The sequence below is a fragment of the Equus asinus genome, chromosome 10 (assembly GCF_041296235.1).
Source record: "Equus asinus isolate D_3611 breed Donkey chromosome 10, EquAss-T2T_v2, whole genome shotgun sequence".
Taxonomy (NCBI): Eukaryota; Metazoa; Chordata; class Mammalia; order Perissodactyla; family Equidae; genus Equus; species Equus asinus.
This window is the reverse complement of record NC_091799.1, coordinates 45,837,734-45,863,190: the sequence shown is the minus strand read 5'-3', so window position 1 is coordinate 45,863,190 and position 25,457 is coordinate 45,837,734. Positions and strand designations below refer to the sequence as shown.

The following is a 25,457-nucleotide window of genomic DNA, read 5'->3' as shown; positions in this document are numbered from 1 at the left end:
TAGCTCTGTACAAGCTGCCTGGAGGGCAGGGGTCAGAGGCCACAGTTCACACTCTTCACTTACATTCAGAGCTTATCTTCCCATGGAGGCTACAAAGCTGAGTAGGAAAAACACACTCATTCAGAAGGGAGGTCAGGCTATTAAACCCCTCACATGTGACAGACCTCTGAGGTACCATGGCGGGCAGTGAGAGGTAGTGGAATTCTGTCCAGTTAGCAGGTAATTTACGAATGCATGGCTCTCAAAATTTTGAGAAAGAACACATCTCAGAATTACTGGTATTAGTTGGAAATTTCTTTAGTTAAGAAAACGGTCTGTTCAGTTGAAATACTCCAAAATCAAAGGCATTTCTGTGGAGCAAAAATGGTTTTTGTTCTATTTCTAGGCCGTGTCCATTCACTCACTCACTCACCGGTCCTTATATGACCAATGCCTTCTCCATATTAGCCAGAGGCTCCGAGCCCCGCTGAGCTTCAATTTCCCGATAAAGGGATGGATTAGGATGTCATCTCTAAGAACTCTTCCAGCTCTTCCTACCTCATTTTTTAGATTCTCAGCAAAGACACAGGCACCATTTAGGAACAAAGTGATGCTGCAGTTACGCTATAAAAAGCACGATGGGGCCGGCCTGGGCAGTCCTGCCTGGCCTGACTCGTCTTCTGGATTTCAGGCTACAGTGCGTGGATCGGCATGCTCTATGTGGATCATTATCATACCAACCCTGTGCTCGTCAGCTTTTGCCACATCCTGATCACAGGCCACAGGGAGAGGAGGCTGCAGCGGGCCATCAAATACTGGTACCTAAACCAGTCAGCATGTAAGTCTCCTGTTTGAACCTACACTGGGGTTGGACACCAGGAAACAAGCACACTGAGGCTTCTCTGGGATCCCTGAGATGTCCCAGGTTACCCTTCCCCGCCCCCCTTCCTCCACACTCCCTGCCCGGGGAAACCTTCTACCTGGAAGACCAGGAGGCTTAGTCCCCAGTCAGCCTGGCTCTGGGCCCGAGGCCTTGTGTCCTTGTCCTTCTGACTGGGCTCTTCCTTCTTCTGGGAAATGAGCTCTAGTTCTGCTGGCTGGGTCCTCCTTTCCTCATTTGTTTGAGACCCCACCCATATCCCAGGCTGCAGGCCGCATGCCCTCCAAGATGGCACTCAGTTTGCCCACCACAAGTTCTCCCTGCCCCCAACTCCTGCCCCCTCAAGGCTCTATACTGTCTACTGCCACCCCTGTTACTCTGCTCTGCCTTCTGCTGGGAAGCCCACGAGTTAGCCATGTCTTGTCAGCACTGATCTGGACTGTGTTCACCACTGCTCCCACCACTGCAGATACCAGGCTCTGTGGGACAAACGCACATCCCTCCACCCGCCCTCATGTCTCCAGGAGTCCTGGTCCAGCTCCTTCTCCCACACCTCACATCTACCAGGCAGCTTTCCCTACAGCCTCACAGAAGGACAGAGACAAGCTGCCCCTCGTCCTAATCCATCGGCTCTGATTCTATCCTAGGTCCCCGTGTCTCAGCCAGGTCCAGGACGAGGTGGCTCCTGCTGCAGACCCTGATCAACAACCCCAGACTGGTCACGCTCAGAAAATCAACAGCAGGTTATGGTTCCCAGGAGTTTACCCAGATTCTGTTGACGTGCTCAGAACACTGACACTGACCTCCAACTTTGCTACAAGGCCATTCCAGGATCACAGCCCCTGAGAGAAGGCCCGGGCTACCCAGCAGCTGTCCCCTGCAATGTGATGCGATGCACAGCCCCTGTCCATGCACATGGCACACAGCACTGACCAGGATGGCAGCTGGGCTAAACAATGAAGTGTCAGGTCTAATTCACTCCCTTGGCAAAAAGATCAAGAACTAAAGAGAATTACTCTTAAACAAACTTTGCCTAATAATGATTTCCACTATCCACTGTTAGGAGGCAGCCTCGGAGACTTCCATGGTGAGAAGCACTTAGTTTGACCACAGGATGGAACTTTGTGTCACTGAAGAAGGTGGGAAAATTTCTCTATCAGGAGAGTTTAACTGTTTGACGCAGTTTTTCTCTGGAAGAAAGTATGGCCTTAATGCAACAGGGTCCTCGTCGCTTCCTCCTTTCCAGGCCTTCCTCACGGTGGTGGGAGAGAAGGAAATCCATGATACCAGCCTCCAATCTGGGAGGGTGAGCTGGCACACACTGAGCTCTCCCTGCCAGGGCCACTGGGATGAGGGACAGATCCGAACTGATCTGGGTCTTGGTCACAAAGAAGATGCATAGATTCTCTCTAACGAGGGAGCATCACCTGGGACAGCTGCCTATCTGAGAAGGCAGAGACAGGATGGGCAGGCATTCCGGATGGGGGACAACAAGAGCAAGGGTGTGGGAACCAGAAAGGCCCACGCATGTTTGAGGAGGGGGAGCCCCCTGGTGTATGCAGTGCAGGGTGCTGGGGGCTGCTTAGACCATTCCAAGGAGGCCCAGAGGCCAGGCTGGGAGGCCTGGACATTTCCTGTTGTGCAGAAGGCCCAGTACTTACCGAAATTCTTCACACCGAAGCCTAAGATCTCTGATAGCCTAGAACCTGTACAAAGTCTGACCATTCAAAGTCACTCACGAAGCCTGTGCAAGTGCCAGGAGGACCCACCAACAGGGTGAGGGAAGTCCCTGTCCACCTCCCAAGTCCCAGAGCCACTGAAATTCAATAATCATTACTGAGCACCTCCTGTAAACCCAGTCGTGTTGGTTGCTAAGTGTGTCTGCCATACTTCTCTTTTAACTTAATCGCTGCAACTAAGCTTTATCATTTTGCTTTTAGAAACTGAGAAAATTGGGACTCAGCATTGGGATCCCTACACCACCGCCGTCTAGCTGAGTGACATTGGCTAAATTACTTTGTCTTTCTGTGCTTCCTTTTCCCCTTATATATAAAAAGGGAGTAATACCTGTAACATCCAAAATTATTTTGAGGACAAAATGAGTTAATACATATAAATACTTCTAAGCTCGTAACTGACATATCCTAATCTCAATAAATATCAGTTATTGTCATTTGTAATGTTACACATTGTGGTGATCTGATTTATATCTGCACAGCTCTTGCTGTGCTCTCAGCTCCATGAAGAAAGGGGCCTGCAATGGTCTTCCCTGAGGTAGTTGCCTTGCAAATTACTGCGGATTCTCCTCAGGACCTACACTCACCAGCCCTATTTGCTTCTAGACCTATTAGTAGATTCAGCCCCAGAAGTCACCTTGGCCACCAAAGCAGAGTGTGGGGGTCTTTCCTTGGCTAAGTATATGCACCCATATTCTGACAAATCAGAACTCATCTGTGATCTATCAGGTCCCAGCCAGGGAGGAGTGGCCACGATGTACTGACAGAGAGGCTGGGGGCTTCTAGGGAATTTCTGTTTTAAAAGAATTGTATAAGGATGTGCAGGGATGCTGGAAGTCCTAGTTCATAGGTAGCATAAACGTTTACGAAAAGAGGCCCAGCTGCAGCCTTAAAAGGTACATCCCAAATCTTTCCCCCGACATGAAACAAGCAGGAAAAGGAAATGGAAGGTCATGGACAAGGATCCCAGGAGGATTCAAATCTAGGTGAAGAGTGATCATGGAGCCCCTAGAGGGGACTGAGGACAGAAAGTCCTGCCAGCCCTTAGTCCATCTGCAAATTATCTTCCTCTGGCCTCGTCCTCTCCACATGGAATGTTTGCTCTCCTTAGATTTTTTCCCCACTCACTGCTGATGCAGTTCCAGAGACTGAACTAGAAAACCGTAAGTTTCTAATATTTTGCCAAAAGAAACCTCAACAGGAGAAGCAGAAAATGTTCCCTCTTCCTCCACAGTGTAGAAAGGTAGCCACTGTCCTGGGGCAGAAATGGGCCTGGCAAGTGTTATTTTTAAAGACACCCAAATGTCAGTGGTGGTTGCTCTGCCTGTGAAAGTACCTTCATCCTCTAAATCCCAGGAGTTCTGGGGAACTGTCTCTGCTCCCGGCCCAGGTTAACGATACTGAAATGAACATGTCCTCTGAGGAATGGGGTTCTGGGGGTCTCCTTCCATAGCCTGGGAGGAGAGCTGGCCCTTCTGCCTTCTCCCACATACAATAAGCTGATGACCCTGCAAGATTTCTTGGTTCAAGGAGGAATGTGAGAGTCTGTATCTCATTTAAATTAGCATAGGAAGGGAAAGAACAAAACCTCAACTCTCAGGCTGTAAAAGAAACAGGATGTTAATATACTACTATTCAAGTCTAGCATTTACTACTTACAGTAAATAAACACTGCTCTCCCCAAAAGATAAACAGGTGCTGGTGAAGAGCAGCAGCAAGGTGACGCAGGGTCATCCCCTCTTCTCCTGGCCTTCAGGAGACCCCAGGGAAGGGCTCACAATGTTCTCCTTCACCTCGGAGCAGGAGGAGCTGGCCCAGTGTACCCCGAGTGCCCCAGCTGTGCCCCTACTTCTGAGGGAGAGGTCGCACTTGAGCTGGTCTTAGAAGACTGACGTGCCACTGGTACTGGGCTCTGTGGTGGAGGCCTGGTGGCTAGACAGAAGACAGGGACGGCCCACCCTCCCCAGCCTGTCCCCACTGCACTCTGAGCTCCAGGCCTGGTGCTCAGTGCTCGGTCAGTCAACAGCACCCCATTTGTCCCTGCCAAGTGAGCGATGATTTAGCATCACCCATTTCACAGAGGAAGAAACTGAGTCCCAGAAAGCTGAAGTGACTCACCCCAGGCACAGGACTGGTCAATAGTGGAGCTGGGATCTGACTCCCCAAGACCACGCTTAGCCCAAAGCTTTACTGAGCCCTTAGGATTCAGCCACTGCCAGCCTGGACACTCACTTGCACCTGAGCTCAATGATGGCCAGTTCTTCTTGGCTTTCAGAGTTCTGCTGGCCAAATAGGACTCCAGGGCTAGCCAGGGCTCCAGCTGGCAGGACAGGCTGTAGCTACAGGACAGAGTGGCGCCTGTGAGCCTACCAGGAGCCACACCTCAGATGTCCCTCCCAGGGCCTGCCCAGCAGCTGGAGTCCAGGTGCACCAGATGTCGCCATGCAACAAGGTCTGGGACTGACCCGGGGCCATGGCTGCAGACTCTGTGGAGCCGGCCACCAGGGAGAGTTGGCCACAAGGGCAGGGTCTGTAAGTGTCCTCACCCAAGTTCGGCCTGGCCTCACCTCCCATTCTCGCTGAGCTGCTGCATGTCCTGGAACCTGGCCCTAAATCGCTCCTCAGGCTCTGTTGTAATGATCTGCAGCCACCTGGAGCAGCAGAATCTCTCATTACTTTGTATTCCTGGGGCCAGAGGGAAGGACAGAATGCAGACAGGGCCTTGGTGGGGGATGCTGCAGGGGCCTTGTTGGGGGTGAGGAGCGAGGAAGCGCTCCATCCTGGGTCTTTGGTCACATGGGAACCCTCCTCCTCTCCAACTCCATCCTGGTCCAACCTGTTCTCAGAGATGGGTGTAAATAGCCCCTCCTCCGGAAATTGTCCTTGATGCCAGCCCCTTTCCCTCCCCCCCAATTCAGTGGATTTCCCACTTCTCTGTTATCAAACTCTCCCAATAAATGTGAGATGTAGGGGATGGGGCAGGGAGCATCCTGCCCAGAAGGTTTCTGATTTCCACTCCTCTCCCCTCCCCTGCAGTGAGTGCCACAGCTACTCACCTTATTCCTCTTCTGGAGGTGGATCTGATTCTGAGAGCCAGACAGCCAAAGTCCTTCAGAAAGAGCCCCCTAGCCCATACTAGCCCATCCTCACATTTTCTCATGTTGCACTACCACTAGTGCCCTCGAGGGGGCAGCACACACAGAAAACGGGCTTGGACCTAGGCCAGGCTCTGGGCTCCAGGTTGGTGGGACATGGATGCTGAGGCTCAGGGATCTTCTAGCCCAGCTCTCTCTGATGACAGAGAGGGAGACAGGCCTCAGGCAGGAAGAGACTGCTCGGCCACTTATGTGCTGCCAGACTTGGAGGAAGCCAAAGTCTGTCTCCTCTCCATGGGTACCATCTGGGGGAGAGGCTGACTCCAGCTCCCACAAAACCTTCTGCAGCTTTGCAGCCAGGTGGCTCTGCTGCTTAGCCAGCCTGGGGACTGGGACGGGTGTCTTATGCACAGCCTTGGGTCATGCACAGGGGTGGCTGAGAGGCTCTCAGGACAGGTTTGCCAAGTGCTGAGAGCTCAGGGTTCAGTGCGGGAGCTCTCCTCCCAAGCTTCAGGATCCTGCTCCCCGCTGCTCTGCCCTAGCTCACCCACCTCCAGATAATCCTGCATCACAGGGTCCAGCATCACTAGATCAGTAAGGAACGTGCCAAGGAAAGGAACAACACCCTGTGCCATCAGGGTGGGAGCGGTAACGAGCTCCCACTCTCAGGTGCCCCCATGCACCCTGCCCTGAAAACTCCTCACCCTCGACCTCCCAGCCCACCCCAGGATTCCCAAGTGGAGCAGCCTCCCCTCAATTCCCGCTCCCCTCACCCTCTAAGAACACCAGACTCCTCCTAATCACCTCCCAGGGCCTGCTTTTGGCAAATCACAGGGCATGTGGTCTCTGGCCTCTCCCCACCCCCAAATCCATCCTGCACCCAGCTCTTCCAGGCCCTCCTCCTGGTCACTTCTAATGGAAGATTTCAGGCACCGTGGAACAAGGAGGCAGGGCTGGAGGAGGAAGGGCCCTCCTCTGTCGGTTTGGAGATCTCCAGCTGAGAGGGGGGAGCCCCCTCTCCTTTGACCCTGGAGCCGCTCCCCCACAGGCACACTCACCTTCTTCTGCTGCCACTTCTTGTGGGCTCTCTGGGGGAGCATCTCCAGGATGGCAAACTTGGAAGGCCACTTCTGCCAGGGTCAAGAACAGGGTCAGTGAGGCCATACTCCCATCACCCCATTTCCCCCAAGACCCCTAACCCAGACCCTGGACACCTGATCCGAGTCAGTTGCTAACAACTACTCCATCCTTCAGTGTGCTCTGATTCTAGAACAGTCCCAGCTTCCACACCCACCAGGGTGTGGTCTTGGGCCTGCAGCCTGGCCTCCCTGAGCCTATTTCCTCATCCAGAAAGTGTGAGAATACCACCTACCTCACAGGGCCTCCTGAGGACTCCATGCCATATTACTATCATTATTGTTCTCCCCTCACACCTCCAGCACATTCCTTTCCTCCCTTGTACCTCATACCACCCTGTGAGGCCTACATCACAGAATCATCATCCTTCATTTTCCAGATGAGGAGACTGAGGCCCATAGTGGGGTAGTGACTTGCTCAGAGGCCCACAGAGGAGAGGCCGCTCCCCCCTCCAGCTGGAGGCCCTGTCCCAGCTGCCTTCACCCCACCCCAGCCCCACCACTAACCAGAGTCCTGTCCTCTGGGATCTCAATGAGTGTCTAGGCCCCTGTCTGGCTGAGCCATGGAGGGAGAGGGATGGGGTGTCTTGGGAGCTGAGGTGAGTGGCTCCTGCTGCCCCAGCCCCACTGGAGTCTCTGCCCCGCTGGCTGGGCCTGAGGCCATGCCAAGGCTTCACCTCCCCAAGGTACCCCTCAGGATGTTCGCCTGAACACCACTTGCTTCATGGACTCAGGAAGCGGAAGCCCCAGTGCCATCTCTGACAGGGTAGGGGATGACCAGGGCACAGGCTGGTAACACTTTGTTTCCTCTTCTACATGAAGCTTCTGACTTCCATTCAGGAAGGATCCACTCAGAATCCATCCATTCCCCAGACTCTTATAAGCCATGTGGGGCATGATGTCATTGCCAACTAGACATCCCAGTGAGAATCCTGTGACTGATTAGCAGAGACTGCTACAGGGGCAAAGTAGGAAATTGCAGAATGCACCCATATCTGTCCCTGGTCCCGTCATGTGGACCAAGGCTAGGCAGCCCGTTTGTCCACCTGGCCTGTGGGATTCCCCTGCAGTGCCCATCCCTGGGGCAGGGAGGGTGCCCTCCTCTTGGAGATGCAGTGAAGATGGGAGGAGCAGCAGGGGCCTGGATTCCTGGGGACAGGCTGGACTGCTTTAGGGAGGAAAAGAACCCCTACCCACCCCAACAGCCTGGAGGAAGCTAAGCGCCCGCAGGATGGACCAGCATGGAAGCCAGACCCCTCCTGATTCTGCCAGCTCAGCAATCCTTCCTAGAACAGCCCAGCTACCACCACTATGTCTCATTACCAGGCCCTCCTCTCCCTCAAACTGCCCCCACCTGCCCTGGGGTCAAACAGATCCCACTTCCTGTTAATCTAGACAAGATGGGAAATTTTCAAAGACACTTAATCAGAAACAAAACCATATCCTGCCTATTCCCCTTTCCTGTCTCACCCCTCCTCTTGTTCCAGACCTCCAGCCTCTACTCTACCTTGATGAGCAGCTCCCTGCTCAGTGAGTTGTCTTTGCTGCACAGCTTTTGACATTTTTGGGAGCACTTCCGGAGGGGAGGGGAAAGGAAAGAAGGGGAAATATGGGAATTATGGGAGTAGTGTGAGTACAAATTCCTTTTTGAGAACCGAAAAGACGCAAGCTGTTTGGATGAGGGTTTCCACCAGGTTCCTCTGAGCTCACAGGGCCCCATGGTGGTCGATTCAAGAGTGAGGCTAAAACCCTTAATGGTTAATGGAGAGGATCAAACCTGGATGCAAAAGACACCTTGATTAAAAGCAAGTGTGCTGAAATATCCAGAATGTGCACCTGGGGTGTTTGAGAAATTAACAAAACCAGCTCTAATTTCTAGAGAAACAGGTGGTAGTGCTTAGCGATGGGTTAAAAACAAGTGCCTGGTGAGAAAAACCTGGCCTCTCCTGTGCTGGGAGAATTCCCAGGAAGAAGAGTGAGCTAAAAGGAAATCAAGATGCAAAGATCCCACAAATGATACCTAATGACTACTTCTTTGGCTGGTGGGTGGAATTGGGGTTTTCTCCCTCCCTAACAAGGATGAAGGAGGGATAAAAAGACATTGTCCCAAGAATGATGTGACTGTCAGAGAATTTGCGGCATCTAGGGAAAACTTGGAAAAAACCTCAGAGGGCAGGAGCAGGTGGTGGTGAATAACAGAGGGACAAGCAGGTAGAATAGGGCCGTGTGACTATATGATCTGGAGGAAATGAAAAGATGACAACCTGAATCTTTCTTTGGGTAAGAGAAGCCTGTCTAGATGTGTTTGTCAGGCAGAACGACATATGTGGGCAGCTTGGAATGTGTGTGTGCAAGACACACCCATTCTCTGCAGAGAACATGCTCACAACGCAGAGCGATTATTATAAGGGCAAAGCTGTGGGAGTAGGAGGAGGGGGGGGTTGCTCCACAGCAGCAGTTGCTGGAGAAATAAGGAAGTGGGAAGGCAGCTAGGGAACCTCTTCCCAAGCTCTCTATAAAGATTCACAGCTGCGACGAGCACGGGGCACCCCTCCTAATAGGCAGGAGTCTCCTCATTTGGCATGCTAAAGGTAAAGTACATTTACTTGCTTTCATCTGATTCTTGATATGGGAATGGCAGCTGTTTCTAAAAGGTTCCAAAGCAACTGAAAGTGATTGCTTGGAGGTTATGAGGGCTTCCCTAGGCAGGAACAAGGCAAAGAAAACCTCTGAGTTGGGGGACAGAGGAAAACCACCAGAGAGTGGGTTGGGCAGGTGGAAAAAGGAATCCCAGTATTTCACTGAGATCAAGAGGGAGAAAAATCTAGATGGTTCCCACTGCCTCCCACAGAGCATGTGTTCTATCAACCTTTGTTGAATGAACATTGCAGAGTGACAGGGCAACATAAAAGGTTTTTGAGACCGTGGTTTCAGTACTCTTTCTTCCTCAAAGTTGGCCAGGGACTGATCAGACCAAATCTTCAGAACTCATTTCTAGAAACTACACAGTCACCAGCTCATCTCATCACATCTACTCTGCTTCCCTGAGGTGGACCCTGAATGGTAATTCAGGGCCAGCAGGGGCGAGAACAGGTAAGCACACAGCGGTTATGGGTGATTTCTGTGACCATAGGGGAGAGCTACAGAATTCTGGAATTTAGCCAGTTTCCACAACCACAGGATAAGAAAGACTAACATTACCAAAGTCAACGTTCCCTCCTTGTCCCGTGCCTTTTCAATATGTCCTGGGGCACTGCGGCCTGGCCCACAGGAGGGCGGCTGCCCCAAGGGCATGTGTAGGAAGCTTGAAAATATGTCTCCTCCCTCCTGGGTTTGGGCTGGAGATATTTAGCACAAGCAGCATCTGCACATAAGGGTGAAAAATTTCATGGTGGTTGACAATTGGCTCCACGAGGCACCTGCCTGAAAGACTGTCTGAGAGCCTCAGGGGAAGCCACATACCTAATGAAGGTGACCGGCCACAAGGGTATGGAAAACCAGCAGAACCAGGGTGTAAAAAATGCAGAATGCACAGCATAGACCCTAAGCTCACTGCGCCCATCAACATCCATCTCGAGACTTGAAACAAAAACCCTCAAAAAGAGACTCCTTACCCTCTGCTGGTCTTTGAGAAATTCAAGCCGGAAATGGTCTAGCTGTTCTCCAGGGCCTGGGTGTCCTTCAGGACTCCAGTTCTGCACCGCAGTGCTCGTGGAGCCTGTTCCCCGTCAGTTCCGCTGTCTGGCCGTAGCCTACAGACTCCTTTTTGCTTTTATGTCTACAGACCCTGAAGGGGTCTACCTGGTGCCTCCCTGTCTTCCTCCATTCTCCCATTTATCCAGCACAGCAGCACCGGCTTCTGTCAGCCCAGAAAGACATAGTCACCCCAACTGCACAGAGCTCTTCTGGGGTTTCTAAGGAGCAGAAGGGCTACTAAAGACTGAGAAAAACCGTCTTCCCGGAGTCAGCTCAAGAGATTGAGGCGTGAGGAAGGTGCTGCTGTTGTTTAACATTTACTGGAAGCTCACGAAGCTCAAATCTACATGAGGACAAAACTATGGTCTGATCTTTAGCCTCAGAGGCCCTGGGATGAGTCTTCATGAAAAGCTACAGCGCCGACTTCCCACAGAAGCAGAGCGACAGTTAAGGAACATCACACCACCAGTGATCAGCGGGTGTGATCGCACTGAGCAAGCAGAGCTTTTCAGCAAGATGGAGAGGCGCCCCTGTTCTCTGCTCTGGGCCCCAGAAGCACCGATTCAGTCCCATTTGATGCAGCTATTATACTGTAACCATCTTGACTTGACTGTTTGTTGATTCTACAAATATTTGCCGAACGCGGGCTACTGTGTAAAGGCACAAATCAGGCACTGAATAACTGCTGGTAGAATGAACAAACGGAACCTCACTCAGCCTGTGAGAATGCAGTGTATGTGTATGCGTAGGGGGCATAAGTGTAGGATTAAAAAAAAAAGGTGTTGCTTGAGCTAAATTTTGAAATATGAGTGAGAGTTACCCCAGTGGATAAGAAAATAAAAAGGGTATCCAGGCAGAGGTAAAAGCACATGCCAAGGCATGGAGCCTTTTGGGGACTCCGTCGTGGCTTAGGGAGTATGAAGCCAGCCGGGTGCTGGGTAGAAACAGGCAGGGAAACCTGTTTTCACATAAGAACCAGCCCAAGGAATCAGTGTGAGATGGATGCTAAAAATATTTGTTTAGAAGGGAATATGTATTTGGATTTCAGGGGGGAAAATAACCCCCAGAGAATTGGATTTTCTGAGGCCAGGTAGCAGGACAGCCCTGAGAAGTCCCAGGGCTGACCAGCAAGTACACTGCTTGGCCTTTGGACCAACAGGAAACGCTCCTCCACAGCCTAAGAGCTGGGAGGTGGTGACTGTAGTGAATCCCCAGGGCTTTTCCCAGGGAGACCCGTAAACCTGATGCTGTTTAGTGCCCTCCAGAGGATTCTGACTCCTAGCGACCCTGTGGACAGCAGAGCGGAACCATGCATGGATTTGTGCACCATCCTCTCACCTTCCGCTACATCAGACAATGCTCTGCTGCTATTCACAGGGTTTTCATGGCCAAGTTTTTTTGAGGTGGCTGACCCAGTCCTTCTTCCTAGTCTGTCTTAATCTGGAAGCTCTGCTGAAACCTGCCGACAGTGAGTGACCCTGCTGGCATCGGAAATCCCAGTGGCATAGCTTTCAGCATCACAATAACACACAGCCTACCAAGTATGACAACCTACAGACAAAAGGTGTGGTTCCCTGACCGGAAGCTAATCCAGGCTGCAGTGGTGACAGTGCCAAGCCAACCTACACGCTGTTGTTTTAGTGAGAAGACCCCAGTAAGATGAAACATTTCTCAAAACTAAATAGAGATCACCTATGTAAAAGGACTTTCTACACTGTCACGTGATATCCAAATACAAGGTACTGTCATCCCTATCATAGGAAGCCAGGAGTGTGGCCAGTTCACTCGAAGCATACGGGCAAAAGCAATTTTGGCAGGGCAACGGCAGGGGGACTGAGAATGTGGCTGCCCGAAGCAGCACAGGACAGCAGTTGCGTTTCAGTGATGCCTGGGAAGAGGCACACTCTACACTGATCCCTGTAGATACTCTGTAAAGCTGTAATTTTCCCCTTTCTTTTCTAACTCTTTATAGTAAATGATTAGACAAATGCAGACTGATTCTATGTGAACTCCTCAAGGGCAAGGGCCCTTATATTTACCTAGCACAGCACCTGGCAAGTAGGCAGCACTTAGTAAACGTATGTGGGTCCCTGAGGCGACTGCTGAAAAGGGAGGAAGGATTGAGGGGGATGTTATAATGGAAAAAATAACCATGTCTCCAGCCGTACACTGATGTCTTGGTTTCTTGGTCCAAAGCTGGTAAGCAAGTCGTGTCAGAAGTTGGTCATTAAGATTGAGGGGTGGAGTGGATAATGATATCCCCATGAGAAAAGAGTAAGTCACTTTGGGAAATGAAGATAGCAGAAACCAAGAGCTCTGCTGGAAAAGAGCATGGGGGGCTGGAAGATAATAGATTCTGTAGCTAAAGAGAAAGGAAACTATTTGTATAAATATGATCCTCTTAGGAACAGGTGTACTGGAAAAAAATACAGGGAGTGTGGGAAATGGGCCAGGGAAGGTCCTACCATTCATGCTCCAGGAAAAAGAACCACTGTCAAAAACATGGCAAAAGCAGGGGGAAGAAAACCCTAGGAACGTGGTCAGAGAAGATGTGGAAGATTAAAGGCTGAAAAACCCACACACATTTTTGTATACTCTAGTGAAACTGGGTGAGCCATCTCTGCCCTTTTATCTCCCTTTGGAGGGAGTGTTGTTGTTTTGAGGAGATTAAGGCCACCTGGTGACATCCTTCACATCCATCCTGAGTGATTTGATTTGCACTTATATTGTGATTAGGGGAGAGTTAATATTCTTAGGATTTTTGTAATCTTAATGTTTACCCAATGCTGGACATCAAGGAGGTGATATCCAAGGTCTAATATTTGGGGAGCACCTGGAGCCATCCAGCAATTTTTCCAGGGTTATCAGTGGGTGTGACACCAAGAGCCCTCAGTGAAAAGACCAGTTTAGGAATAAAATCCCAATGACAAATCTCTGAATTGGAGCAAAGATCATACTTGCAGCCTTGCTCCTTCTGATTTTCTTTAAAAAATATATATATCCCTGTTTATGTTAGTGTGTTAGGCTGATGAGAGGGGTTTGAACTGAAAGGGGACTATAAACAGCTCTGTAATAGGGAGGTGCTTAACCCATTTACACCTCGGAATTTACTCCACTGAATTGTGCATGAGGTGCCACAGGCATGCTTCAGGCCACCATGGAGTTAAAAAGAAAAGCTAGCAATTGGTAAAGCAGGTTCTTATGTTTTCTCACCAGCCTGATCTCTCTTCCATGTAAGCCCAGGAGCCCAAGGAAGCCACTTCTACTAACGGAGGATGTCACTAGGTTTGGCAGTGTGGAAGGGAGGCAGGGGAACAGGGAAGCTCTCCCAGAATGGCTCTGTGGTGAATTCCATCGCTTAGCTCTCTCACCACTCCATTTTTGGACAAGAAACCAGAGTCTATCCTTGGGCCCCAATTTGCACCCGTGGGAATGGGGTGGAATGAAGGGTTACCACAGCCGAGGGGACGAGATGAGGGTGCATTACTGTGTCAGGCGCACACCTTCGCGCTCCCCAGACAACGGACTCCCAATAAGCCTTCCTTGGCTCTGCACCTTTCCCGCTCTCCTCCTCCTCGTTCAGAAGCACTGCTGGGCAAAAGCGTCCTGGGTGGTGTCTGTGGACCAGTGTTTGTGGTGCACGTAGTCAGACCGCCACAAAGACACTGTGCGTCATGCTTCCTCAGTGACCCTGTCTCCTTCCTCTTTCTCACGGATTCTGTCTCAGAACACCCCATCCTCTCAAGGGTCCCTTTAGTTCTCCAGAGCATGTCCTGTCAGAGAGCACACCCAGAAGCCTCTCCCAGGCCCAGTTAAGTCCAGAGCCACCCGGAGGCATCGTCACAGGGGGGCTGCCAGTGGAGGAAGCCACACTCCGAAATCGGGGGATTCAGTGGAAACCAGTTCCTGCAGCAGTTTCGTCCCTAAACTGTCCTCATCCACCCATTTAATCACCACGTTTCCTGAGCACATACTATTGCAAAGCCCTGTGCTTGGGATCTCAGTGCGACTTAAACGTACACTCCTGCTTCTGCCTCTCCTTGACACTTTTTCCCCAAAAATCTTCCAAACACAGATTTCATGGCTCCAGGCTGCTAAACCTCTCAGAGTCTGATGTTCAAAAGGGGATAAAGTCCTAAGGCTGCTGTGAGGATGGCATGAGATGTTCCACACCCCGGCACAGGACCCGGCCCACCGCGCGCAGTCACCCTACCTACCCTTCCCTGCTCCCGAGGACTTTCCCCGACAGGACCTGCCTGTCACTACTCCGCCTGCTCTCGCCGCCGTCCTCCGGAAGGTCAGGCCCGGGCTCAGCCTCCTTCCCTCCCTCAGAGGCCTCATGGGCCATCCCTGTGCGCTGGGCTCTCACGCCAGCTCCTGCCTCCGCTGAAACCCGGCTTGGGGCCAACGGGCCACCACGGAGGATCAGCATCCTAACAGAGGGGGCGACGCACAAGGGCAGCAGCCCACAGGGCCGCCGCCTCTCGACCACGCTGGAGGGACGTGGTCAGGGCGCGCTGAGCCCCGAGAGAGGTCAAGGCCAAGCAAGTCCTCCGGGCGCTGGGAAGCTACTCCCGGCCGGACCCCAGGGCAGGGTCCTCTCCTCCGGGCAGAGCTTCCCTCCCGGCGGCCCCAGGGCACGGTCTCGGCCCCACGCAGGCGCCCGCGGCTGCCCTCTGCTCCCGAGCGGCTGTCCACCCAGCCTGCCCCGAGACGCGCCGCCTCCCGGAGGGGCTCCGACGGCCTCTCCGGGGACCGGGCGCTGCCCGCTCGGCCTCCGCCAGCACGGGGAGCGGGCGCCCCGGGAGTGTCCGCTCACACGGGGTCTGCTGGGGCCGGCCGCCCCCGCCTCCGGGACTCTCCGGGGCAGAGGCGGGGACCCTCGGGGTCCCTCCGCTCGCACACCGACCCCTGGGGGCGGCGCCACCCCACGCCTGAGAGCCCCCGGAGCGCTGTCCGCTGCCCGCAGGCCGGCCCCCGGGGTGCCCGCCGGGGCCCCGCCGCCCCGCCCCCGCTTACCGGGCCCGTCAGGCTGCGGGACGCGCTCCGGGGCTGGCGGCCTCTACCCCGCGGGCCCCGCGCTGCTCGGGTCCGCTCCGGAGCCGGCACGCCGGGCTGAGGAAGGCGGTGGCGCGGGCGGAGCTGCGGGCTGAGGCGGCGGGCGCCCACCGTCCTGCCCCGCCGCGCAGCTCCGCGCATGCGCCCGCGCCCGCCCTGTGGCGCCTCGAGGCGGGGCCCTGGCGCCGCAGGCGCGACGGCGCGGGAGTGAGGCGCTGAGGCGCCTGGCGGCCGGCGCGCGGCGCTCGGCGTGCCCGGGGAGGGGGCCTGAGCCCCGCTGGGCCGCGGCCGGCTCTGCCTCTGCCCGAGCCCGCTGCCCGCGCCGGCCCCGGCCCCCGAGCGGGCGTCCGGGCGCTGCCCTTCGCGCTTCCCCCCGCGGGCTGGGCGGACGCGCCTCGCAGAGGCCTGGGCTGGCCCGGCGCGGCCGGCGCTGCTCCCTGCGGCTGTGGCCTCGCGGCTCCCTGCGGCTGTGGCCTCGCGGCTCCCGCGGCGAGGCGGCCCTGGACGGGAGCCCTGTGCTCGGCCGCTGCCCTCGGCGGTCTAGCAGCTGGGCCGGGCGCCGCGCTGCGTGCTCTGCGGAGGGCGGGACGGGAGAGGCGGCAGAGCTGCCGGCGACCCGCGCGGGGGAGGCGCTGCGGGGCCGCCACGCGCCCAGAGCCCTTTCTGTGCGGGAATTGCGCTCGCGGTTTGGCGTGGCTTCGTTTGCTTGTACGTCCCGTTGCCGTGCCGCGAACACGGTCCGCGCCGTCGCTGTTGGAGCGTTCGTGTTTGGTCCGCCCCGTGCTAGGTGCCGTGGAGGACGGAGGCGAGGACGCCTTCCTTAACCTGGACGTCGTGGAACTTGCCAGTGGGGAGTATGAGGGAAGAGGAGTGCCACACGTTGCCGTCCCTTGTAAACGCAGCGCCGGCTGCCCCTCCAAACGCTCTCAGTGTGTTGTCAGGGCTGACGTGAGCCCTGATTTCTCGGAACCGCTGTCCTCTGTCTTGTGGAAGGAGCACAGAAGAGCGGACGGCCCTCTGTGCAGCCCGGACCCCTGACCTTTGGAGTCACGTGTGTTTCACAGATCGCGTTCTCGGGACGTTTTCGGTGTTTTACTTCTAGGCCTTTCGACAGGTTTACAAGGAAGGGGCGGCTGCGGTAATAGCGCCACAGAAGTCTCTGCTGGTTAATTCCGTCCTTCCTGCAGAAACGGGTGCTGTGCACGTGTAGCTCGCCGGGCGTCGTGTGAGCGCTCGAGGGCTGCAAAGAAGAGTAAGGGCGCCGTCCCTCACGGGGCCGCGGTCTCGGAGGAGCAGCGCTGACAGGGACCTGAGCGAAAGACGGAACGCGGGTCGCGCTCAAGAGGGGAGAGAAGGGCGAGGGGAGCTCCGAGGAGGAGACGTTACTCCATGCAGGGAGGGGCTGGGGTCAAGGAAACCACGTAATGATCGTTAACGCCTGCTGGTGATCAAGAATTAGAAACAGTGTAAAAATTTATCAGATCCCTTCATTCTTTTAAAATTACCTGCGAAGTTCTTCTCATGTTCAGAAGACAGCTTTTTACCGTGTTACAAGTATTGTTCGGGGTGTGGAGAGGTTAGTAAGTGCAAACTTTCTGAAGACGGTTCCCTTTATCTCCTCAAGTTGTGAGCACAGAGTAGAACGATGATGCACAAAGTAAGATACTCAAGGTCAAAGGATGAGCAAAAGCAAAAGCAGGGTGGGAGTGAACAAGGTAGGTCTGGGGGTGGCCAGGACTCTGACTGGACAGGGTCAAAGGTTGCAGGACAGTAGCTTGTGCCACAGAGAACTGCTCTTGCAAGGTAGAGACCGTGTGTTGAACTTTTTTTGTTGGCATGTACTTTAATTATGGCAAACATATGCCACAAATAGTCTGGGATGGTCTGAGTTCAGATATTCGATTCCATTATGCCCATACGTCCTTGTCAAAAAGATTGACAAGAATGATCGCCATATCGATGTTAGTGTCCGGAAATCAGAGATCGTTGTATATTCAACAGATTCTTAATAAGTAGGGAGCTGGGAAAGGCGGAGAGGGGCTATTTGATAAAGAACTCTAAAGAGTTAGATGTTAACATGGTAGGTAAGAGGGAGCCCCTGCAAGTTTTTGAGCAGGCTGGTAGCATGTTAAAGGCCACCTGAAGCATTTAGAAGTATTATCTTTTAGATAAAGGACTGAATGAGAGTGCATACGGTCTTTTGTCAGTAGTTTAAACAAGAATTTAAAATATAAACATGAGTATGAGGGTAATTTCTCTTTGGCCTTAGACAAAAACCTGTTGGGATATTAAAGAGACCTGGGGGCTGGGGATCAGAATATATGCTGATGGTGACCTCCAGTGGAAGAGAACCAGTGCCCCCTTTTTGCTTAAAATGCGCATCCCTCGGGGCAACTACCTAGCACACAATTCCCCTTTGCTGTGAGTGGCTCCAGTGCACAGGGACAAGGTCTCAGTGGCCTTCTCAGATGTAGGCGACTCATCCCCTCGCTGCCACCAGTTGATCCAGAAGTAGACATCCTACTTAAATTGGTGCAATCGTAGTCTTTCCAAGGAATTTGAAACTCAGAACCAAGCAGCACGAGCTTGGGAATTGCTGGACCCGGGTTAGTGAGTGTACTGAAGAGAAGATCCACCTGCTGCTGCTGCTCTCACCCGGAGCTGTGTGGGTCCCTGCCCTTCCTGCATCTTGGTGGTTCTTATCTTTCTTCCATCCCTGTTCCTTACACTTCACCCAGCCATTTGAGGGGCATTGGGGCTGTTTCCAGTTTCTGGTGATTATAAATAAAGTCACTAGAAGCATTTATGTACAGGTTTTTGTGTGATAAGTTTTCATTTCACTTGGGTCAATTCCTAGGCTTATGATTGCTGGGTGGCATGGTAAGTGTGTGTTTGACTTTATAAGGAACTTGTGAAGTGTTTTATGAAATGGGTGGATCATTTTGGATTCCCATCAGCAATGTATCAGTGTTCCAGTTGCTCCACATCCTCTCCAGGACTTGGTATTATCAGTTTTTTGTTTTGTTTTTAGCCATTATCATGAGTATGTATTGGTGTCTCATTGATTTTCATTGGAATTTTATAGTGACTAATGATGTTGAACTTCTTTTCCTGTGCTTATTTGCCATTCATTTAACAGTTTTGGTGAAGGGTGTGTTCAAATCTTTTGACCGTTTTGAAAAATTGGGTTGTCTTCTTATCAGTGAGATTTGAGCGTTCTTTATATATCCTGGATACAAGTCCCTTTTTAGTTATGTGGCTTACAAAAATTTTCTCCCGATTGGTAGCTTGTCCTTTCATTCTCTTGACAGTGTCTTTTGCAGAGCAGAGTTTTTAATTTGATGAAATCTAGTTTATCAATTTTATCTTTTATGCTCTTGGTGTCCTAGCTTAGTCTTTGCCTAACTCAAGATCACAAAAGATTTTGCCCTATGTTTTATAGGAAAAGCAGTTTTATAGTTTTATTGTTTACACTTAGGTCTGTAATCCATTTGAAATTAATTTTTACAAAAGATATGAGGTATGGATTGAGATTCATTATTTTGTATGTGGATGTCTAATTATTTGGCTCTCTTTGTTGGAAAGACTTTCTTCATGGAATTGCCTTTTCATCTTTGTCAAAAATCAATTGGCCATTTTTGTGTGGGTCAGTTTCTGGACTCTTTATTCTGCTCCATTGATCCACGTCTCCATCCTTTCGCCCATGCTGCATTGTTACTCTCATTAGTGTAGCTTTATAGTAAGTCTTTAAATCAAGTAGTATGAGTCCTCCAACTTTGTTCTTTTTCAGAATGGTTTTGGGTATTCTCCTTCTTTTGCCTTTCCAGTTACATTTTTGAATCAGCTTGTCAATTTGTACACATAGTGCTATTGACATTTTAGTTGGAATTGCGTAAAATAGGTAGATCAATTTGAGGAAATTGTTATCTTAACAACATTGAATCTTATAATCCATGAACATGGTGTATCTCATCCTCTGATTTCTTTTACTGGTATTTTATAGTTTTCAGTATATACATCCTGCACATATTTTGTTATATTAATACCTATTTCATGTTTTTTAATGCATTATTCATAATTTCAATTGCTGATTATTTATTGCTATTATAGAGACATTCAGTTGGTTTTTGTAGTGCCCCTATATCCTGTGACCTTGCTAAACTCACGTATTAGTTCTGGGAGCTTTTTTTTTGTAGATTCCTTGGAATTTTTCATGTAGACAATCATGTTGTCAGTGAATAGAACCAGTTTTATTTATTACTTTCAAATCTGTATGCTTTTTATTTTGTTTTCGTTTCTTGCACTGGCTAGGATTTCCAGGATGATGCTGAATAGGAGTGATGAGAGCAGACATCCAATCTTGGGGGGAAAGCATTCAGTTTTTCAACATTAAGTATGTTAGCTGTAGGGTTTTTTTTTTGTAGAAATTCTTTATCAGTTTAAGGGAGCCTCTAGGAGCTGAGGATGCCCTCCAACCAATAGTCAGCAAGAATCCAGGGTCTTCACTCTTACAGCCACAGGAAATGAATCCTGTGAGCTTGGAAGTGTATTCTTCCTCAGTGATATTAGTTTCCTATTGCTGCTGTAACAGATTTCCACAAACTTAGTGGCTTAAAACAATACAAATTTATTATCTCATAGTTTTGAAGACCAGAGTCCAAAATGAGTCTTATGGGGTAAACATCAAGGTGTCAGCAGGGCTGTATTCCTTCTGGAGGTTCTGGGGAAGAATCCATTCCTTGCCTTTTCCAGCTTCTAGAGTTCACCTGTATTCTTTGGCTGGTGGCCCCTTCCTCTGTCTTCAAAGCCAGCAATGGCTGGTCAAATCTTTCTCACATCATATCACTGTGACTTCTTCTGTTGTCACATCTCCTTCTCTGATTCACCTGCCTGCCTCTTTCTCTTATAAGGACCCTTGGTGATTACATTGAGTTCACCCAGATAATCCAGAATAATCTCCCCATTTTAATCTTTAATCACATCTGCAAAGTCTCTTTGCCACGTAAGGTAATATATTCATAGGTTCTGGGAATTAGGACATCAGCATCTTCAGAGGACCATTATTCCACATACCACGCCAGTTAAACCTCCGTATGAGAACACAGCCCAGCCGACACCTTGACTGCAGCCTTATGAGACCCTAAACATAGCATCCCGCTAAGTCATGCGTGAACTCTTAACCCACAGAAAGTGAGAGAGAATAAATGTGTTTTAAACCACTATGTTTGTGGTAATTTGTTAAGCAGCAGTAGAAAACTAATACAGTTGGCATATAGTTATTCCTAGTGTTTCCTCATTATCCTTGTAACATCTATAGGGTCTGTGGTGGTGTCCCTTATTTCATTCCAGATATTGGTAATTTGTGTCTTCCCCCTCCTTTGTTAGTCTAGCTAGAGGTTTGTCAATATTATTGATGATTTCAAAGAATCAGCTTTTGTTTTCATTTATTTTCTCTATTATTTTTGTTTATGATTTTATTAAACTCTGCTCTTTGTTATTTTCTCCCTTTTGCTTTGACTTTAGTTCACTCTTCTGTTTTTAGTTTAAGGTAGAAGCTTAGATATTTGGTCTGAGACCTTTCTTCTTTCTTTTCTGTTTTAAATTGAAATATAATTCACATATCATAAAATCTACCTTTTTAAGGTGTACAATTCACTGGGTTTCAGTATATTCACAGTGTTGTACAGTGGTCACTACTAATTTTAGAACATTCTTCTTAATAAGTATCCCAAAATTTTGATATGTTGTATTTTTATTTTATTCACTTCAAAAATATTTTCTCATTTCCCTTGAGACTTACATTGTGATGCATGGGTTATTTGTAGTGTCTTGTTTAGTTTCCAATTATTTTAGGATTTCCCCAGATATCTTTTTGTTATTGATTTCTATTTTATTTCATTATGGTCCTAGAACATATTCTGTATGATTTCAATTCTTTTAAATTCATTAAGGTTTATTTTATGGCCTGTAAATATGGTCTATCTTGGTGAATCTTTCATGTGCACTCTAAAACAATTTGGTTAGCTGGAGTGCTCTATAAATGTCAATTAGGTCAAATTGATTGATAATGTTGTTCAGGTCTTCTATATCCTTACTGATTTTCTATTTACTTGTTCTACTGATTACTGAGAGAGTAGTGTTTAAGCCTTCAAGTATACTTGTGAATTTGAGTTTTAGTAATACTAATTTTTGCTTTATGTATTTTGAGCATCTGTTGTTAGTTACATATGCCTTTAGGCTTGTGATGCTACCTTTGTGAATTAACCCTTTTATCATTATGTACTGTGGCTCTTTGTTCCTGGTAATGGTCCTTGTTCTTAAGTCTACTTTCTGATATTAATATAGCCACTCTAGCTTTCTTTCAATTAGAGCTTCTATAGTATTTATTTTTCCATCTTTTAACCTTTATTTATGTGTATCTTGTTATTTACCATGGATTTCTGTAGATAGTGTATAGTTGGTTATTATTTTTATCCAATCTGAAAATTTCTATAGTTTAATTGGCATGTTTGTACTATTTACATTTAACATTATATGGATTTAGGTTTCTTCTTCTCCTTTGTGTTCATTATTCAGTCATTCAGCAGTTGTTTTTAATACCTTTATTGAGAATTAATTTACATACCATAGAATTCACTTAAGTATAATGCAATGATTTTTAGTACATTTATAGAGTTGTGCAACCATCACCACAATTTAATTTTAGAATAGTTTTACCACCACAGAAAGATGCCTCTTGCCCTTTTGGGGTTACTCCCCATCCGTAACCCCAATCAACCATGAATCTATTTACTGTCTGTATAGATTTACCTTTTCTGGACTTTTATATAAGTAGAATTATACAATATATGGTCTTTTGCCCCTGGCTTTTTAAATTTATCATGTTTGAGGTCCATCCATTTTATAGCATGTATCACTTTTTTCCTTTTTATTGCCTAGTAGTAGTCTATTGTGTGGATTTACCATGTTTTTTGTTTATCCATTCACTAGCAGATGGACATTTGGATTATTTCAAGTTTTTGACTGTTAGGAATAATGCTGCTATGAGCATTTACATGCAGTCTCGTGTGGACATGTTTTCATTTCTCCCGATGGATACCTAGGAGTGGAATTGCTGGGCTCTATGATACATTTATGCTTAATTTTTTAGGAAACTGCAAACTCTTTTCTAAAGTGGCTGAACCATTCTCACCAGCAATGTATGAGGATTCCAGTTCTCTACATCTTCTCCAACACGTTTCATTATCTTTTTGATTATAACCATTTTAGTGGATGTGAAGTGGTGTCTCACTGTGGTTTAAATTTTCATTTTCCTAATGGCTAAAGATGTTGAGAATCTTTTCATGTAGTTCTTGGCTATCTGTATATCTTCTTTGATAAAATGGCTAACAAAATCTTTTGCCCATTTAAAAATTGTAATTGTCTTCTTCTTATTGAGTTGTCAGAGTTCTTTACATATTCTGGATACAAGTCCTTATCAGATAGCTGACTTGCAAATATTTTCTCCCAGACTCTGGCTTGTCTCTGCATTTTTTATGGTGTCTTTTGAATTACAAAAGTTTTAAACTTTGATGAAGTCTACTTGAGCAATATTTTTCTCTTATGAATTATATTTTTGGTGATGTTATATTATTATGATTATACTTTAAGCACTTTTTGCTTGAACCTTGGTTATGAAGATTTTGTCCTATAAATTTTATAGCTTTAGCATGTACATTTAGTTCTGTGGTCCAAACTGAGGTAATTTTTGTGTATTATGTGAGATAAGGGTGTTAATGCATCTTTTTCATGTGACTATCCAATTGTTCCAGCACCATTTGTTGAAAAGACTATCCATTCTTCATTGAATTGCCTTGGCACCTTTGTCAAAAATAAATTGGCCATATGTGTAAGGATTTATACCTGGACTCTCAATTCTGTTTTATTGATCTATACGGCTGTCCTCATACCAGTATCATGTTATCTTGTTTACTGTAGCTTTGTATTAAGTTCTGAAATCAGAAAATGTAAGTTTGTTCTTTTGCAATATTGTTTTGTCTATTCTGGGTCCTTTGAATTTACATATAAAATTTACTATCAACTTGTCAATTTTTCAACAAAGACAGCCTGTCATTTAATAGGGATTCCATTGAATCTATACATAGATTTGGAGAGAATAGCTATCTAATAATGTTTAATCTTCTATTCTGTGGGCATGAATTGTCTTTCCATTTATTTAGATCTTTCTCTCAGCAGTGTTTTGTAGTTTCCTGTGTACACTTCTTGTATTTCTTTTGTTAAATTCCCAAGAATTGTTTTCTTAATTTGATTTTTGGTTTACTTGTTGCTGGTATTTAAAAATGCAATTGATTTTTGTATATTGATCTTGAAACTGGTGACCTTACTGAACTCATTCATTAGTTCTACTTTTTTTTTGATTCCTTAGGTTTTTACATACAGGATCATGTTATCTGCGAATGTAGTTTTTCTTCTTCCTTTCCAATATGGATGCCTTTTATTTCTTCTTCCTTCCTAGTTGCACTGGCTAGAATCTCCCATACAGTGTTGAATAGAAGTGGTGAGAGCAGACATCATTGCCTTGCTCTTGATTTTAGGGGTAAATCATTCAATATTTCATAGAGTCTGCGTAAGTGTGACGTTTGTTGTGGGCTTTTCATAGTTGCTGTTTCAGGTTGAGGAAATTCTCTTCTCTTGCTAGTTTGTTGAAACTTTTTTTTTTTTGGCACATGGGAAAACATTTATTCATTTATTATTATAATTTTTTATGATTTGACTGACATATATTGTGAAATAATTACTGCAGTGTTTATTTAGCATCCATCATCTCATGTAGATACAATGAAGAGAAAGAGCAAAAAAGAAATTTTTTTTTCTTAATTATGTATTATTATTAGTTCTTGTTTTTACCTTTGACTTTTCTTGGCTTGAACTATGTTTAGGTGTCTATTTCCAAAACTAGGAGTCTAATACTTTCCCCTTTATTGTTCATAGAAATGATCTGATAATTAATAATTTTACCACATGCCTTGAGTTTCATACTCTATTGTAACATGAAATAATTTCGTGTATGTTTAACTTTTTGAATTAAAAACACTACCAGATGTTTCTGTTGTCATTGTATAAGAAATTCACTAATGTATTTAGCATTCTCAGTATAATAAAATTCGACAAAGAAACTGTTCTTGTCCAAAAAGATATTACAACTGAGAGGCATGTCTTACATATCTTTCCTGCCAATATCACAATTACATCATTTCGATCTCAAAGAACCAAATATCTGTTTTGCTTTTTAAAAAAATTATTTTATTGAGGTCATAATGATTTATAACATTGTTTAATTTCAGGTGTACATTATTATGTATCAGTTTCTGTATAGACTGCATTGTGCTCACCACCAGTAGTCTAGTTTTTATTAGTCACCATACATGTGTGCCCCTTTACCACCTTTTGCCCCCACCCCACCCCCTTCCCTTCTGGTAACCACTAGTCTGTTCTCCATCCATGTGTTTGTTTATCTTCCACATATGACTGAAATCATACGGTATTTATCTTTCTTTGTCTGGCTTATTTCATTTAACATAATACCCTTGAGGTCCATCCATATTGTTGCAAATGGAATGATTTTGACTTTTTTAATGGCTGAGTAGTATTCCATTATATGTATGTTCCACATCTTCCTTATCCATTCATCAGTTGATGGGCATTTGGGTTGCTTCCACATCTTAGCTATTGTGAATAGTGCTGCAGTGAACGTAGGGGTGCATAAGTCTCTTTGTATTATTAATTTCATGTTCTTTGGATAAATAACCAGTAGTGGGATAGCTGGGTCATATGATATTTCTTCTTTTCATTTTTTGAGAAATCTCCATACTATTTT

At 47.8% G+C, this 25,457-nt stretch overlaps 1 protein-coding gene across 1 annotated transcript in view; it reads left to right on the top strand.

Moving 5' to 3' along the window:
* The window catches only part of LOC106843911 (stimulated by retinoic acid gene 6 protein-like), a 58,515-nt gene extending 51,773 nt beyond the window's left edge, over window positions 1-6,742 (top strand). Inside the window, exons 17-18 of the mRNA XM_044779192.2 lie at window positions 671-817; window positions 1,507-6,742. Coding sequence (XP_044635127.1) covers window positions 671-817; window positions 1,507-1,655 — 296 coding nt within the window. The 3' untranslated portion in view covers window positions 1,656-6,742. The remainder of the gene's footprint in view (window positions 1-670; window positions 818-1,506) is intronic.
* The last annotated feature ends 18,715 nt before the right edge of the window (window positions 6,743-25,457 follow it).